The 16,769-nt window shown below is 49.3% G+C and overlaps 1 protein-coding gene across 1 annotated transcript; it reads right to left on the reverse strand.

The window, feature by feature from the left end:
• Positions 1 to 7,802: 7,802 nt before the first annotated feature.
• Positions 7,803 to 9,572, reverse strand: LOC145349309 (uncharacterized). The gene has a single exon (XM_080197809.1). It carries the CDS (start codon positions 9,570 to 9,572, stop codon positions 7,803 to 7,805), a length of 1,770 nt encoding a protein of 589 aa, XP_080053935.1.
• Positions 9,573 to 16,769: the final 7,197 nt, after the last annotated feature.

The raw sequence follows: 16,769 nt of genomic DNA on the forward strand, positions 1-16,769 counted from the left end.
CCGAGCGTATGGTGTCGAAATTTGCTGATGACACCAAGATTGGTGGAACGGCAAATTGCGCGGAGGGTGTGGAGAGTCTGCAGAAGGATCTAGATAGGCTGGGCGAAAGGGCCAGGAAATGGCAAATGGAATTTAATGTTGGCAAGTGCAAGGTGGTCCACTTTGGTAGGAAGAATGGTAGGAAGGACTATTACTTACGGGGCGAAAAACTGCAGCAGGCGACGGTGCAGAGGGACCTCGGGGTCCTTGTGCATGAGTCGCAAAAACCCAGCCTGAGGTGCAGCAGGTGGTCAGGAAGGCAAATGGGATGCTGGCCTTCATAGCGAGGGGGATTGAATATAAAAGTAGGGAGGTCTTGCTGCAGCTGTATAGGGCATTGGTGAGGCCGCAGCTGGAGTACTGTGTGCAGTTTTGGTCGCCGTACTTACGCAAGGATACTTTGGCCTTGGAGGGAGTGCAGAGGAGGTTTACTAGGCTGATACCGGAGTTGAGGGGGTTGAACTATGAGGAGAGGCTGAATAAACTAGGCTTGTACTCGTTAGAGTTTGGAAGAATGAGGGGAGATCTCATTGAAACGTATAAGATGATGAATGGGATGGATAGGATAGAGGTGGAGAGGCTCTTCCCACTCAAAGGACAGTAGGACTAGGGGGCACAGCCTCAAGATAAAGTGGGGGCGGTTTAGAACGGAGTTGAGGAGGAACTTCTTCACTCAAAGGGTGGTGAATCTCTGGAATTCTCTGCCCGTTGAAGTGGTGGAGGCTGCCTCGCTAAATATTTTTAAGACACGGATTGATGGGTTTTTGATAAGCGAGGGGATTAAGGGTTATGGGGAGAGGGCGGGAATGTGGAACTGAGACACGACAGATCAGCCATGATCTTATTGAATGGTGGGGCAGGCTCGAAGGGCTGGATGGCCTACTCCTGCTCCTATTTCTTATGTTCTTATGTTCTTATGAGAGTATTGTGTGCAGTTTTGGTCACCTAATTACAGGAAGGATATTAATAAGGTTGAAAGAGTGCAGAGAAGGTTTACAAGGATGTTACTGGGACTTGAGAAACTGAGTTACAGAGAAAGGTTGAATAGGTTAGGACTTTATTCCCTGGAATGTAGAAAATTGAGGGGAGATTTGATAGAGGTTTATAAAATTATGATGGGTATAGATAGAATGAATGCAAGCAGGCTTTTTCCACTGAGGCTAGGGGAGAAAAAAAACTAGAGGACATGGGTTAAGGGTGAAGGTGGAAAAGTTTAAAGGGAATATTAGGGGAGGCTTCTTCACACAGTGTTGGGAGCGTGGAATGAGCTGCCAGATGAAGTGATAAATGCGGGCTCACTTTTAACATTTAAGAATATCTTGGACAGGTACATGGATGAGAGGGGTGTGGAGGGATACGGTTCAGGTGCACATCAATGGGAATAGGCAGAAAAATGGTTCAGCACAGCCAAGAAGGGCCAAAAGGCCTGTTTCTGTGCTGTAGTGTTCTATGGTGCTATGGTTCTGTATTTCCGAGGTTTTCAAAATCTGGCCCACGCTTCATGAGTCCATCTATCAAATACCATTTCATTTTCTGTAACAGATTCCACAAGACTTTTCCTCAGATTTCTAAGCTTTTACTTGAAGACCTCAGGCTCCAACTCAAATGCATTAAGCACAGCAATCTTAACTGTGTCATAGGGGTGATTTTGAGCCATCTATGGGAATAGCAGAATAAGCTCAACATCCAGAAAGTGCGTTTTGTGCCAGCAGGCTTCCGAGTTCAGATCTTCCCGATCCCAGAGTAGCCTGAAACAAGCCACAGGAGTGCAAAAAAGCTCATTTTGATTCATTAGCATGTGATTAGTCTCTCTGGGACTCCACCCCCCACACCTCACCAGATAGTCAGCGGGTGCCAGCATGATGTCACACTGCCACCATGTGCAACAACTCTAAGTGTGAACCTGGCACCTCCACCTCCAAGGGGGAATTTGGAGGTGAGCGCCGAGGCAGTCATCACTTTCTGGGTGTTCGCTGCTCAGGGCACTGGAGAAGGGGGACATGGATAACCAAACTGGGGCCAGGGTTGGGGGCCCCACAATTGCCTTATCAGGCAGAGGAGCCCACAAGGGCCACTTGCAGGCCTTGCCTTCCCTTCATATCGGGATGCCTCTTGCTTTAAAGGGCTTGTGAAGGCTGGTATGCAGGCAGCACTTCCTGTGTCCACCATCCTGGGTTCCTGCCCATATTGCAGCTGAGGGAGAGACCTTCCATGGTGGGGGCTGTCAAGAGGGTAGGAGGGCTTGAAGACAAGAGTGTCAGCGCTGTGGGTGACTGAATTACCCAGGGTGTTCTCATGAGAGGCTGGGCTGTCAAGGCACAGTAGGGGAATCAGCAATGGGTTGTATCTCCTCATGTGGCCTGTAGGGCCTCACTCTCAGGGGAGAATGACTGCAGTGTGATTGGAACCCACACTTGGGCAGCAGTGTGAGGACAAAGGGGAGAAGCTGCCCAGAAGGCAAAAACCAATGTCAAGGGTGCTTATGTGCAACTGTAGATCTCAATGGGCTGCTGAACTCTGTACCTCTTGTGATCTGGGAAAAACAGGGTTTCCTCTGGGAATGAGCCAGACATGCTAGTTGCTGGCCTCATGAGTTGTCGTTGCCTCGTCTGCCACAAGAGGAAGACACTTGGCTGAGGAGGCACCACAGCCTCCCCTCACTCATGATTATGCCATTAAATGCTGTGCAGCCAAAAGGCACAGCCAAGAGACATAAAATAGGAATGTATCAGATAAACAATATCACAGCCCATTTCTGATTAGCACCAAATTTTGAAAAATGCCATGAACTTTTCCCTCCTTCCTATCCCCAGTCTTCTCCTTTGATATATAGTGATCTCGAATTTGGCAACAAAACCTAAAGCAGCTTTTAACCCTTTGCTAGCCTATATTCCAAGCATTGAGTTGACATTCATCTACCACCAGGCAGCCCAACTGAGGTCATGACTGGGGGCATTGGAGAGGTTCTCCTTCAGGACGCAAACACTGGTCACATGCAGCCACTCAATTACCTGTTAATGTGACACCAGGTTTCTTTTTTTGGGGGGAGGGGATTTTTTTCTTTACAGTGCATGGTCTGGAGGATCATGGAGCCTGTTGAGTTGACTCTCCTACCCTATTGGCATAGAGAAGCGGCAGAGATACTGATGTACCGTGACACTTGGTCAAGACTAACACGCTGTGGAGGAGGAAGAGGTTGGACCTGTTGCTGTTCTGGGAGCAGCACCACAGATGCATAGGTACCGGCTGAGGGTATTCTGACATCGGTCATTATATTTTCAGTGCTATAGAAGGCTATGTCTGTTCTGGAGGTTGCTGGACCTCCTCTGGCAGACCCTGTAAGAGCTGGCACCACATGGAATGGGAGGACATCCACTGCCTGTGATCCTTAAACACACAGCCACTCTGAATTTCTATTTAAGTGGCTCATTCCAGGGCAGCACGGGTGACTTATGTGGCATCTCCCAGTTGGGCACACACAAATGCATCTGGGAGATCACAGATGCCCTTTATGCAAGGGCTCACTTGTATATTAACTTGGACCGGGACCAGGCGAGCCAAGGTGTCAGGGCCATGAGCTTTGCCCTTGTAGCAGGCTTGCCTCAAGTACAGGGTTTGATTGACTGCACCCACGTGGCCCTGCGCACCTCATAGTGCCACATAGCACCATTCATGAGCCACAATGGATAAACCTCCCTCAATGTGCAACTCATCTGTGACCACACAGTGCGCTTCATGCAAGTATGTGCCCATTTCCTGTGGAAAATCCACAATAGTTGCCTCATGGGGTGATCGCAGATCTTAGCCCTCTTTGAGGGAGAGCGGCACTTGGAGGGAAGGGTCCCCAGATGAAAGGGTACTCACCTAGGCAGTGGCTGATGTTGTCAGTGTGGAGGACACAAATACCTGCTGAGACTCATTATAATTCTCCTTACTGCATCATTGGTGCGGGAGGTATATAGCACTGACATTCTCTCACTCCACAGGGATGAGGCTCTGGGTGAGTGCAGTGGTTCCCCCAAGCTCAGTGGAGACTCTGTGGGTGAACAAAGTCATAGAGTCATAGAGGTTTACAGCATGGAAACCGGCCCTTCGGTCCTACTCGTCCATATCGCCCTTTTTTTTAACCACTAAGCTAGTCCCAATTGTCCGCATTTCGCCCACATCCCTCTATACCCATCTTACCCATGTAACTGTCTAAATACTTTTAAAGACAAAATTGTACCAGCCTCTGTTACTACCTATGGCAGCTTGTTCCTGCCATTCACCACCATGTGTGTGAAAAAATTGCCCCTCTGAACCCTTTTTTATTTCTCCCCCCCCTCACTTTAAACCTATACCCTCTAGTTTTAGACTCCCATAACTTTGGGAAAGTAAAAAATTAAATTTATTGCCAAATGTTCAATACAAGATGGTGACCTATCTACCCTGGTGCCTGTATTCACCCATATCCACCAAGTGCCTACAATTTCTTAATCTTCTTCACCCCCACACTACATCTACATATATCCCCAGGATCTATAGCTGAGGTGACACAGACTTCTACCCCATTTTGCCTGAGATCACCTTGGCAGGTGTTCCCCTTAGGGCTGGGCCCTAGAGGGTCCAGGCCTGCTTTCAAATAGATGTTTGACTGTTGCTGCTCTCCTCAGTGTTAGGATCTGGAGGTGTGTAGCTCATAGAGAGTGGAGTGTCAAGTGGGCTGAGATGTCCAGGGCTTCCTGGCTGAAGAGTCCTGGCTGCGCCCTGTCAGTCTGCTTTCCTTCGGGCTCTTGGGGGTTCTGTGCTCCTCCTGCTGGAGTGAGGTCCAGAGGCACCGGATTCCCACCAGTGCCCGCATCATGCAGTCAAAGGCAGGCACCATGAAGGTCATGAGCTAAACCATGGGTGAACATCGTCTGCCATAGAATGCATGTCCCGCACCAAAGTGCGGACACACATCTCAGTGTTGGCTTCCTTGCGCTGTAGTGATAGCGCTATCTCCTCAGATAGAAGATGATGGAACTCTTCCAGTCAGCCTTGACTTCCAAGGAGGGATGTTGTCATCCCTTTCTGATACTCGCGACTCTGTCTTTGCATCTCCAGCAGCTGCGGCTGAACTGGACCCTGGGGCATATCATCGACAAAGGGCTCAATGAAGTCATGGGCTGTGACATCCCTCCAAATGTCGGTTCCACACGACGACCCTGCTTCCATCTGCTGTGGATCTTCAGCTGTGAGGTGCTCGCCAGTTAGTAACCCAGAAGCCTGACTGCTTAGTCAGCCAACCAAGATGGAGTGTTTGTGGTGGAGCTGGGTGCGGGTGGCAGCCATGATGCATCTTCCATGGTGGTGTTGGAGAAGTCCTGTCAGAGCTGCAGGGTTCTGCTGGGTCCAGAGAGTACGAGGATGGTTTGGCCTCTTCAGCTGGCTGATGGACAAGAGGAGGGAAATGGCAGATGACTTGAGGATTCTCACATTTCTCTGCTGCTCCCCCTTCACCAGCGGTGCAGGCACACTGTCCGTCCTCCCCAGTCAGGCCGAGGAGTCACTCCTCGAAACATATGAGGCTCGCAGCTCGGGGAGTTGGCTGTGCCTGCTCACGCCTGTTGTGGTTAAGTTTGACGTGCAATGATACAGATAGGGAGAGTGTAGGAGGGAGTGTTGGCATTTAGGATGGTGATGAGGCGTAGTAGGCCTAGGGCTTGGTGGGAGCTGGAGTATGAGGAGCATAGCAGCTACAGGGCGAACATGGTGATTGTTGGGGGGGTGGGGGTGGGGAACGACTGGTGCCTGGTGTTAGCAAAGACCAAGATGGCTGAGAGAGAGAAATGGTTGGGAGTGCAAGGTGTGTGGGAGGGGGTCCAGTGGGAGACTGAGAGTGTTCACTTACCCTGGCTAAGAGAAGAAGATCACTCACCTTTTTCCGACACTGCAGCTTTGTCCTCTTCTGCGTTTGCACGAACCAGGGCTGCCACTGCATCCCAGACCGAGTGTGGTGACCCTGCCACTGGAAGGCCGTCTCCTGGAGCGGGGGTGGGGTAGAGTGTGCCCCACCTCTGTTCCACTCCATCCAGCATCCTGGCGAGCGCCCCCTCTAAAAAGCACAGTGCGGGTTTCTTGGTTGCCATCTCCTGCAGTCATTGTGGAACAAATGCTGGGGAGCCCTTTATACGGATCTCCCCAGCGCTTGCAGCAGGCAAGTCATTGCAGGGCAGGTGACTCAGACGGAACACACTGCAAGTGTGGCATAATAACCGTGGACATAAAAATTATCACTGATAATTTGGCTTGCCCCAAAAACATTTCAGCGCTGTCAGTGGGAAACAGCCCATTTTTTGCGCAGGAACCAACACTCTGCCATTTTTTTGGTAAGATTTTGTCCATAATTTGCAGACTGTTTGTCCTGAAGAGTGGAATCGTTCTCAAATTTTCCCAACCAAAATACTCCAAAATAAAATTGTTGAAATTTCTCTGGAACATTCTAGTTTCATAGCAATTTTCTCAAAGTCAGAATACATGTCAGCTTCTCAATGAATTTTAGCATTAAGTAAGTATTCCTTGTCAATTTAAAACCAGCAATTAAAGCTGACTCATTGCTAAGTCTCCCTGCTATTCCCTGTTCATGCAGTTGAACACAGTAAAAAGTCTCACAACACCAGGTTAAAGTCCAACAGGTTTAATTTTAGTTTTTGGAGCACTTGCTGCTCCTTTGTCAGGTAACTTGATGACGGAGCAACACCCTGAAAGCTAGTGGCTTTTGCTACCAAATAAATCTGTTGGACTTTAACCTGGTGTTGTGAGACTTCTTACTGTGTTTACTTCAATGCAATTGGCCTGAATGGCAAGGCAGATGAACGCAGGTTATGGTTGATACGTTGGACTAGGATATTATAGCTATTCCTGAAACATGGCTAAGGGAAGTGCAGGACTGGCAGCTCAATGTTCCAGGGTACAGATGCTATAGGAAAGATAGAACCGGAGGTAAGAGAGGAGGGGGAGTTGCACTTTTGATTAGGGAAAACATCACGGCAGTACTGAGAGGAGATATATCTGAGGGTTCGCCCACTGAGTCTGTATCGGTTGAACTGAAAAATAAGAAGGGGGAAATCACTTTGATAGGGTTGTACTATAGGCCCCCAAATAGTCAGCAGTGTTAGTTTTGTAACCGGCCGTATCCGCCAGATACCCGCTAGCGTGGCAGCCACCAGACAACTCCCGGTTTCGTTGACACCGTTAGGTCTCCACCGGTCGAGTTCGGAGCGCCAGGGGCAAATTCCCCAGCCGGTAGCCCTCCCGATATATTCCCCTTTTCTCCCGATTATAGACTTAGACAACCACGGGCTGTCTCGTTCGATCACAGTTTATTATACAATCTTGCAAGATCGGGTGAGCTGGTGCGCACACCTTACACGCGTGGACAACACATTTTATACTGTTTTTCAAACATTGTGATGGCTTGTATTGTGTTATTCCCCCTTATTTGGCTGTTAACCTTGTTAACTTTAAACACTGTAAATGGCTTGTATTGTGTCATTCCTTCAATTAACACTCTCTCAACTCCCATTTTGCGCTTAATCTCATCACTGCGGTTATCTGTTTCGTGTAACCTAGTTAACTGTCTGTCATGTGCCTCCCCCTTTCTGTATGCTGCTGAACTCGTCCATCACTGTTGATTGTACTGTTAGCTCTTGCAGCCTTAAAAATTACACTACTTCTCACAATCCCCCCTTTTCTTTTTACTGTCTGTAATTTTTTTTTTACTAGCATCCCTTTTTCCAGATCTAGTTCAGATATGCGCGAGTAAGTTGTTCCAGTTCGGCTAACATACTATCCACTTGCTCGTCCCAATCTTCATCATCGGGAGACCTATCTAGGAGGGTCTCCCTTTCCTCCCTTTCCAAGTGGATTCCCACCACCCCTCCATCAGTGACATCCCGTTTCATAAGAGCCGTCTCTATCAGTCTCTGCGTTAATCCCCGAATGCAGGGAATAACGCAGCATCCTAAGGCCGCCAGGACCCCTGATACCACCATGAAGGATACTAACATTGATACTACCACCCCTTTCCATCTCCCGAACCATTCGTCCAGCCACCCGGCCCAGTCGGTGTTTGTCCCCGAATGCTCTGCCAACTCGTCGGCTAGAGTTGTCAAGCCCCTCAGAGCCCGGGTGATTGATCCGTCGGGAGCGGTATTGTTGGGGATGAAAGTACAGCATTGAGTCCCGATCATAACGCAGACTCCCCCTTTCTCGGCCAGAATCATATCCAGAGCTAGTCGGTTCTCCCAGGCCATTCGGGACGTAGCATCTAACTGTTCCGCTATCCCTTTTATAGCATCCCGGGTATAGTTTATGAACCTCTGTTGGTTATAATATATGTAGTTTATCCAATCTACATTTTTGTTGATAGTGACCCACCAGAACAGAGATTCGAACCCTGCCGCTATTTGATTCCTGGCTTTATGTTTATCCGGGACCCCTCTGGGTACCCCGATGGAATCCAGGTAAATCCTGTCATCAAACGACGAGGGGATACTGCGGCGCTTCCGGGTTGTCCGGGGGGTAACCTTTGTTCCCTTTCGTTCAAAGGCTAGGGTGAATGGTATGGCTAGTTGTACTATGGCACACGTCCCAGACCATTTCCGGGGTAAGGTGGCTCGTAGTTCTGCACCCCCGCAGTACCACCAAAGGTCGGCCCGGGGGACCTGTATCTGGGAATAATTCCCACCATCCTTAGTAGTGTTTACTTGGATGACCCGCTGACACAGAGTCAGGCTCCCAACGTTCTGATCCCACTCTTTCCCCATCCTCTGTATGCAGGTTTGATGGACACCCGATGCCCCGGAAAAGGAGGGCGCCTGGGAATATCGGTTGTGCTGGACCGGTGGGAACGTTAAGCCCAGAGACTGACATGTGGGATCTTCCCAGGCGGTTCGGTGTTGGTACAGTTTCACCAAACACTCAATTCCACCTTCTTTTAGTGTAGGGAGCGAAACCACCTGCGGACTCGGTCTACTACCCGCGCACGCATAACAGTTGTCTTTTCCAAGACTCTGGACAGTATACTGAACCCACTCCAACCATGCGTTAATTTCCCTGAACCCTGTCTCTATCTCTACGGTCTCCCTTAAATCTTTTATCTGTATCACTTTAACCTTTTCGGAGTTTCCAGGAGTCAGGGCAGTTACACGGGGTATGGACGAGTTTGTGGCTGTTGCCTCTTGGAGGGTAATTCTTACACAGCACAGCCGCTCCTCCTGAACCCGTACTCCAAGTACCTGACCCTCTAGCCCAGTGTGCAGATTTTTCTTGACCACCCAGTTGGTTTGTTTTATGGTCAGATAAAGGGGGTTGCACTGATCTATTCCACAGTCCCTCGGGTAGATCGCTTTCGGCACCAATGTTATTCTTTCCCGTACCCCAAGAGCTTGATCCTCTCCCAATCCCGTCCCCAGAAATAGTAGCTCCATCGATTTTCCCTGATATTTCTTTTGTCTCGCCAGGCTGTTTTTAGGGTCATTTAGTTCCCCCGCTGTCCCACATGGTACCATCCGGCATAAATCTATCTCTAATACCTGTGTCTGGTTTGCTTTTTGTACAGTAAGACTGTATTGCTGACCAGCATTTTTCCCTTCCTCAGCATACCACCTATCTACCGCGTCCCCTTTCCATCCCCCTCCCACCAAAGTTACAGTGTACACCAGCAAGAGTACAAGCCACATTTTTGAATTCTCGTGCCCTGACCAAAGTGTCCGTTCAGTTGTCTTCTGCTGGATTGCTTCTGTCCGGGGTTGAGAGGATGTTCTTGTCCGGTGCCGGTACGGGCCCCTTTGCTCGGGTGTAGTGAGTCCAGCCTCGTTCTGCTGTTCGGACAGCTGTTTCAGTTGTTAGTAACACCAGGAAAGGGCCGTCCCAGACTGGGTCTAGGGTCTTCGGTTTCCAGGTCTTGATGAGAACCCAGTGTCCGGGCTTGATCGAGTGAACCGCGAAAGCCAAGGGCGGTGTCTGGGCTATGAGTCCCTGTTGGCGCAAATGAGAAAGAGCAGATACCAATGCTTCAACATATTTTTTTTACAAAGACATCCCTGGTTTCAAAAATAGGCAGCTCACCTCGAGGTCCCACAAAGGGAAGACCGAACATCATCTCATATGGGGAAATCCCTAAATCTCTACGTGGTTGCGTTCGTATTCGGAGTAGGGCAAGGGGCAAGCATTTTGTCCAGGGTAAGCCGGTTTCCACTGTCAATTTTGTGAGTTGTGTTTTGAGGGTCTGGTTCATTCTCTCTACTCTCCCTGAGGAAGGGGGATGCCAAGGAGTGTGGAAGTCCCAGTCTGTCCCCACCGCACGCATTACACCCTGCAGCACTGTCGAAGTAAAGTGGCTTCCCTGGTCGGAATCTACCGCTCGGGGGACCCCAAACCTCGGAACAATCTGTTCTAGTAGGATCTTGGATACCTGACTCGCGACCGCAGTGGCGGTGGGGAAGGCTTCTACCCATCCCGTTAAGTGGTCCACCATTACCAGGAGATATTTCAGTCGTCCGATCGGGGGAAGTTCAGTATAGTCAATCTGGATATACTCGAAGGGCCGGTATGCAGGGGCCCGGCCCCCTCCCCTAGTCTGTCGTAACCCCCTTTTGTTCACCTTCCGGCATATCAGGCAGTCCTGCGTGACCTGTTGGGCCACCGTATGGACCCCTGGGTGGGCATATTGCCGCAGGAAGGCATCGCACAACGCCTGGGTTCCCCAATGGCTCCCCTGGTGTAGCTGGGTCAGAACTTCCCTGGTTAGGGATCGGTTCAATAACTGATGTCCATCTGGTAGCAGCCACCTCCCTTCCTCTCCCTTTTCCCCTCCGATCATCCTGAGCTCTTCCTCCTCTTTTTCTGTGAACACTGGCACTTCTTGTATCTCCGATACCTGTGGTATCCACGCCAAACAGTCGACCTGGTCCCCCTCCATCCCTGCTATTCTAGCCTGTTCATCTGCTAAGCGATTCCCTGTGGCTTCTGGGCCAACCCCTTTTTGATGCCCTCTAATGTGGACTACTGCTATCTCCCGTGGTTTTAACAGATCTTCCAAAATCTTAACAACTAGTTCCTCATGTACCAACTCCTTGCCGCGGCTGTTAATCATGCCTCGCTCTTTCCAGATCTTTCCAAAGGTATGTACCACCCCATAAGCGTATTTTGAATCTGTGTATATAGTCCCTACTGATCCTTCCAGGCTGGTCAGGGCGCGGTGGAGGGCATACAACTCGCAAGTCTGTGCCGACCACGAAGGGGGCAACCGCCCCCGATCCTCTACCTTCCAGCCCTCTTCGTTAATTATGGCATACCCGTTATGCCTCTTGCCCTCCACCATCCTAGAGGACCCATCAATGTACCACCTCTGTCCCGTGTGCAAGGGTTGATCTCGTAGATCCTCCCGCACCTTACTTTGTAATTCTACTATGTCCACACACAGATGTTCAAGGGTCCCCTCCGCCTCCCCTCCCAGGAATTCCGCTGGATTCTGACACGTACTAAGTTCTAGTTTCAGGTCATCTCGATCTAGTAATATCGCTTCATATTTCAAGATCCTCGAGTCTGTTAACCAGCGGCCCGCTTTTTGGTTTAAAATTGTCCTCACCTGGTGTGGGGTAACCACCGTGAGTGGCACCCCAAAGGTCAGCTTTCTACTCTCCTCTACCAATTTTGCCGTGGCTGCTACCGCTTGGACACATTCGGGCCACCCTCGGGATACAGGATCCAGAATCTTTGACAGGAAGGCCACCGGTTTCCTGTGTCCTCCCCATTCCTGGGTCAGTACCCCGAAGGCTGTGCCCTGTTTTGCATTGGTGAACAATAAAAAAGTCTTATCATAATCCGGTAAACTCAGGACTGGGGCAGTCACTAGTTTTTGTTTCAGGCTGGTAATCAAATCTTCCCCCTCCCTATCCCACCAGATTTTATCCGGGGCCCCTTCAACCAGGCGTAAATACAGATCCTTCGTCAGGGGGGCATAATTATCTATCCAGAGTCTGCAATATCCGAGTAGACCCAGAAATTTCCTGAGTTCTCGTTTCGTTCTAGGGAGTCCTAATCCTACAATTCCCCTGATTCTTTCAGGACTTATTTTACGCTGGCCACAGCTAATTAGATGCCCCAGATATCGAACTTCCCGTTCTGCATACTGTAACTTTTTCTGACTCACTCTTAGCCTCTGTTCCGCGAGAAACTTAAGCAGGGCATTGGTCCCAGTTTGAACTAGCCGGTCGGAGGGCCCCGAAAGTAAAAGATCATCTACATACTGTATCAATTTTAAGTCTGGGGGTAAAACTAGGCTCTCTAGGACCTGTTCCAAAATTTGCCCGAATAGGTTCGGAGATTCCGTAAAGCCTTGTGGAAGAACTGTCCACCGGTATTGTTGTTTTCTTCCCGTGTCCGGGTCTTCCCATTCAAAGGCGAACAGGTCTCGGCTATCTGGGTCAAGGGGACATGCCCAGAAGGCGTCCTTTAAGTCCACCACACTGAACCAGCTGTGGTCTGGCGGAATCCGCCCTAGGATGGTGTAGGGGTTAGGGACTACCGGGTGACGGACTTGTACAATTTTATTTATTTCTCTTAAGTCCTGGACCATCCTGTAGTTACCATCAGGTTTCCGGACAGGCAAAATGGGGGAATTATACTGGGACATACAGGGCTCTATCAACCCATCTGAAATTAACTCCCGTACCACCCCGCTAAGTCCCCGGCGCCCCTCCCAGGAGATCGGGTACTGTCGGACTCGTACCTCCAGGCTTCCTGCCTTTAGGGTAACTTTTATGGGGGTCACCGATAGTCTTCCACGATTACCCTTGGCCGTCCACACTTTGGGGTTTATTTGTTCCATTTGCTGTTCATCTAGGTAAGCCATAGAGATCAGCAATTCTTCATTCTCTCCCACACTAATTTGAATCCCAAATTTTACTATTAAGTCTCGGCCCATCAGTCCGTAAGATAGATGGGGCAGGTGAAGGAGTTCTGCCGTGACCCTCTCGCCCTCCCATTCAATTTCTAAAGGAGTGAAAAGCCGAGCCCGGAAAACCCCCCCTTTTACCCCTGAAATGTTAAGCGTACGAGTTTGGTAATTACTCCCTTTGGGATGAATGGGAATTGCAGACCTCCCGGCGCCTGTATCTACTAAAAACGTCACCTCCTCCCTTTTCTGGCCCACCCTCAAGTTTACCAGGGGTTCTTGGTAGGCCCTTATTTCGAGTGCCCCCCGGTCTCCCTAGTCTACCGAGTACTCCATCTCATAGATCCCCTCTCGCTCCTTCCTTAAGTCTGGGCATTCCCTTTTAAAATGTCCCAATCGGCCGCAATGGTAACACCCGGCCGGTCGCGGTCGTTCGTTTCCATAGGGTCGTCCACGGCCCCGGCCGCGGTTTTCCCTCCCTCCGTTATGCCAACCTCCTCTAGACCGTCCTCTACCTTCCGTTCGTCCTTCTTCTACCATTCCTGTGGATTTGCAAACTTCCCTTACAGCGGCTACCATCATCTTGGCTTTTTGTTTCTCCCTTACCGCGTCCCTCTGAACAAACACTTTCTGCGCTTCATGCAACAGATCCCCAATATCTTTCCCACTCCAGTCCTCAATTTTCTGCAGTTTCTTTTGTATGTCTGGCCAGGATTTGGTGACAAAGTGGACTTTCAACATTCCTCGCCCTATTTCCCCATCTGGATCGAGGCTGGAGTATTTCCGGACCGATTCCCTAAGTCTATCCAGGAACGCACTGGGTGACTCATCTTTACCTTGGGAAACCTCGAAAGCTTTACTTAGATTCTGTTGTTTGGGGACACAGGTCTGTATTCCCCTAATTATCAAATTCCGGAGATCGGACATATGAGTTCTCCCAATCTGGGTATTATGGTCCCAATTTGGGTCTTGGAGGGGATATTTCTCCTCGCCCTGGACCCCCTGTTGGTGTTCGCGGTCCCAAATTTCCATAGCCTTCTTCCTGATCATACCCCTCTCATCATAATTAAATAATACTCTCATCATGGCCTCCAACTCCTGCCACGAATACAAGTTAGGGCCCAGGAATTGGTCAAGTTGAGCTGCCACCGCCTCGGGGTCTTCTAATAAAGGTGGCAGCTCCTTCCTGAATTGCCTAATATCCCCGGTATTTAAAGGGACTATCACATATCCCGTATCTCCCCCCGCAAAGGGGACCTCTCGAAGGGGTTTCATTTTAACCACTTCTTGGGGTTTTTTGTTCTCAACTTGCTGCCTGGCCTCTTTTTGTTCCCTAGTTTTACTTCTAGTACTAGGTCCCGAGGACTCTGACTCTGACAGTGAGGAAGTCTTAGATGCTGATGGCTCGGGGTCTTCCCTGGAAGGGCCAGAGGCGTCTCTTTGTCCATCTGTGGTGTCTCCCTCGGGTTTGTCGCGAAACCCGTCATAGGGTGGGGGCGAGTGGGGTCTAGGGGCCGGCGGGGGTGGCAAAACGTCCAATACTTCCCACGGACGGGACTGACCACGACGGGACTGACTACCCTGATGGGGGGACATGGCAAACACGTTTAACGGCGGAGAGGTATTCAGGGGACCGGATCCCTCCCAACAAGCTGCATATTTTATCTCTTCAAGGTTTGGCTTTGACCTTCCATTTACACACAAGTTTAACAGTTGACATACCCAATCTTCGTCCGAACCGTATTTTGGCCAGAACACGGTCGGTGGTCGGATTGGTTCCTTAGTCCAAATAAAACAACAATACTTAATCATTACTTTCCGATTGAGGCCCCGGGTTTTCTCAGAATCTTCCCAATTACTTAATTTCATTCCCAACGGACTATCCGGCGGTATGCCGTTTGACCCCTTTGCCTTACTTCTCCTTCCGTCCCTCGTCTTAGACGGTTTTCCTCCCATAATAGGTCACCTCGTCCTCTTGGGTTGCTTCCAAACCCTCAAACAGAACTGTCCTATTATGTGGTCAAACAAGGAAGAGACCACTCTCAACTTCTAACCGTAATTTTGTTCTTGGAGAGTAATTCTCTTACCTTGCCCCGTGCACGGAGTTGTCTGACCTTTATTCCTGTACGTCCCTTCGTCCGTTAAACCTAAACACAATTTGAGCTGAAAAACCCGAGGCAGTGAATCAGACCCCGAGAGCAGCCAGTGGTTCTTACTTTATCTTTAATTTAAGCCCAATTAGAAGTTTTTCTTTGTCTCGCTCGTGGTCGGGTTCTGAACTCAGTAAGTCTGTGTAACTATACACGGTGACGCGTCTGGTTATTACTGAGATCAATTCCCTAGTCCAAACGAGAGGGCCGGGTATATAAGCGATCCCGGACGAGCCCCCAAATTGTTAGCTTTGTAACCGGCCGTATCCGCCAGATACCCGCTAGCGTGGCAGCCACCAGACAACTCCCGGTTTCGTTGACACCGTTAGGTCTCCACCAGTCGAGTTCGGAGCGCCAGGGGCAAATTCCCCAGCCGGTAGCCCTCCCGATATATTCCCCTTTTCTCCCGATTATAGACTTAGACGACCACGGGCTGTCTCGTTCGATCACAGTTTATTATACAATCTTGCAAGATCGGGTGAGCTGGTGCGCACACCTTACACGCGTGGACAACACATTTTATACTGTTTTTCAAACATTGTGATGGCTTGTATTGTGTTATTCCCCCTTATTTGGCTGTTAACCTTGTTAACTTTAAACACTGTAATGGCTTGTATTGTGTTATTCCCCCTTATTTGGCTGTTAACCTTGTTAACTTTAAACACTGTAAATGGCTTGTATTGTGTCATTCCTTCAATTAACACTCTCTCAACTCCCATTTTGCGCTTAATCTCATCACTGCGGTTATCTGTTTCGTGTAACCTAGTTAACTGTCTTTCATGTGCCTCCCCCTTTCTGTATGCTGCTGAACTCGTCCATCACTGTTGATTGTACTGTTAGCTCTTGCAGCCTTAAAAATTACACTACTTCTCACAGCAGGAAATTGAGAAGCAAATATGTAAGGAGATCACAGATAGCGCCAAGAAAAATAGGGTAGTAATAGTTGGGGATTTTAACTTTCCCAGCCTTGACTGGGACAGCCAAAGTATGAGAGGATTGGATGGAGAGAAATTTGTTGAGTATATTCAGGAAGAATTTCTCATTCAGTATGTGAATGGCCTGACTAGAGAGGGGGTAAAACTTGACCTGCTCTTGGAAAATAAGGAAGGACAGGTGACAGAAGTGTTAGTGGGGGATCACTTTGGGACCAGTGACCATAATTCCATTTAAGATAGCTATGGAGAATGATAGGTCTGGCCCAAAAGTTAAAATTCTAAATTGGGGCAAGGCTAATTTTGGTATCAGGTAGGAACTTCCAACAGTTAGTTGGGGCAGTCTGTGGGAGGGCAAAGGGACGTCAGGCAAGTGGGAGGCTTTCAAAAGTGTGTTATCCAGAGTTCAGCATAAGCACGTTCCTCTTTGAGTGAAGACAAGGCTGGTAGAAGTAGGGAACCATGGAAGATTCAGGATATTGAGGCCCTGGTCAAGAAGAAGAAGGAAGTACATGATATGCATAGGCATTTGGGATCAAGTGGATCCCTTGAAGAGTATAAAGGATGCAGGAGTAGAGTTAAGAGAGAAGTCAGGAGGGCAAAAAGGAGGGCAAAGGAGAATCCAAAGAGCTTCTACAAATACGTAAAAGGTAAAAGAGTAACAAGGGAAGGAATAGGACCTCTTAAGGATTAACAAGGTTATCAATGTGCAGATCCACGAGAGAC

The sequence above is a fragment of the Carcharhinus amblyrhynchos genome, chromosome 10, assembly GCF_965287045.1.
Source record: "Carcharhinus amblyrhynchos chromosome 10, sCarAmb.v2.hapA, whole genome shotgun sequence".
NCBI lineage: Eukaryota > Metazoa > Chordata > Chondrichthyes > Carcharhiniformes > Carcharhinidae > Carcharhinus > Carcharhinus amblyrhynchos.

Bases quoted from the DNA above. Each gene is read 5' to 3' on its own strand.
- LOC145349309 (XM_080197809.1), bottom strand. From the start codon at position 9,572: ATGGTACCATGTGGGACAGCGGGGGAACTAAATGACCCTAAAAACAGC.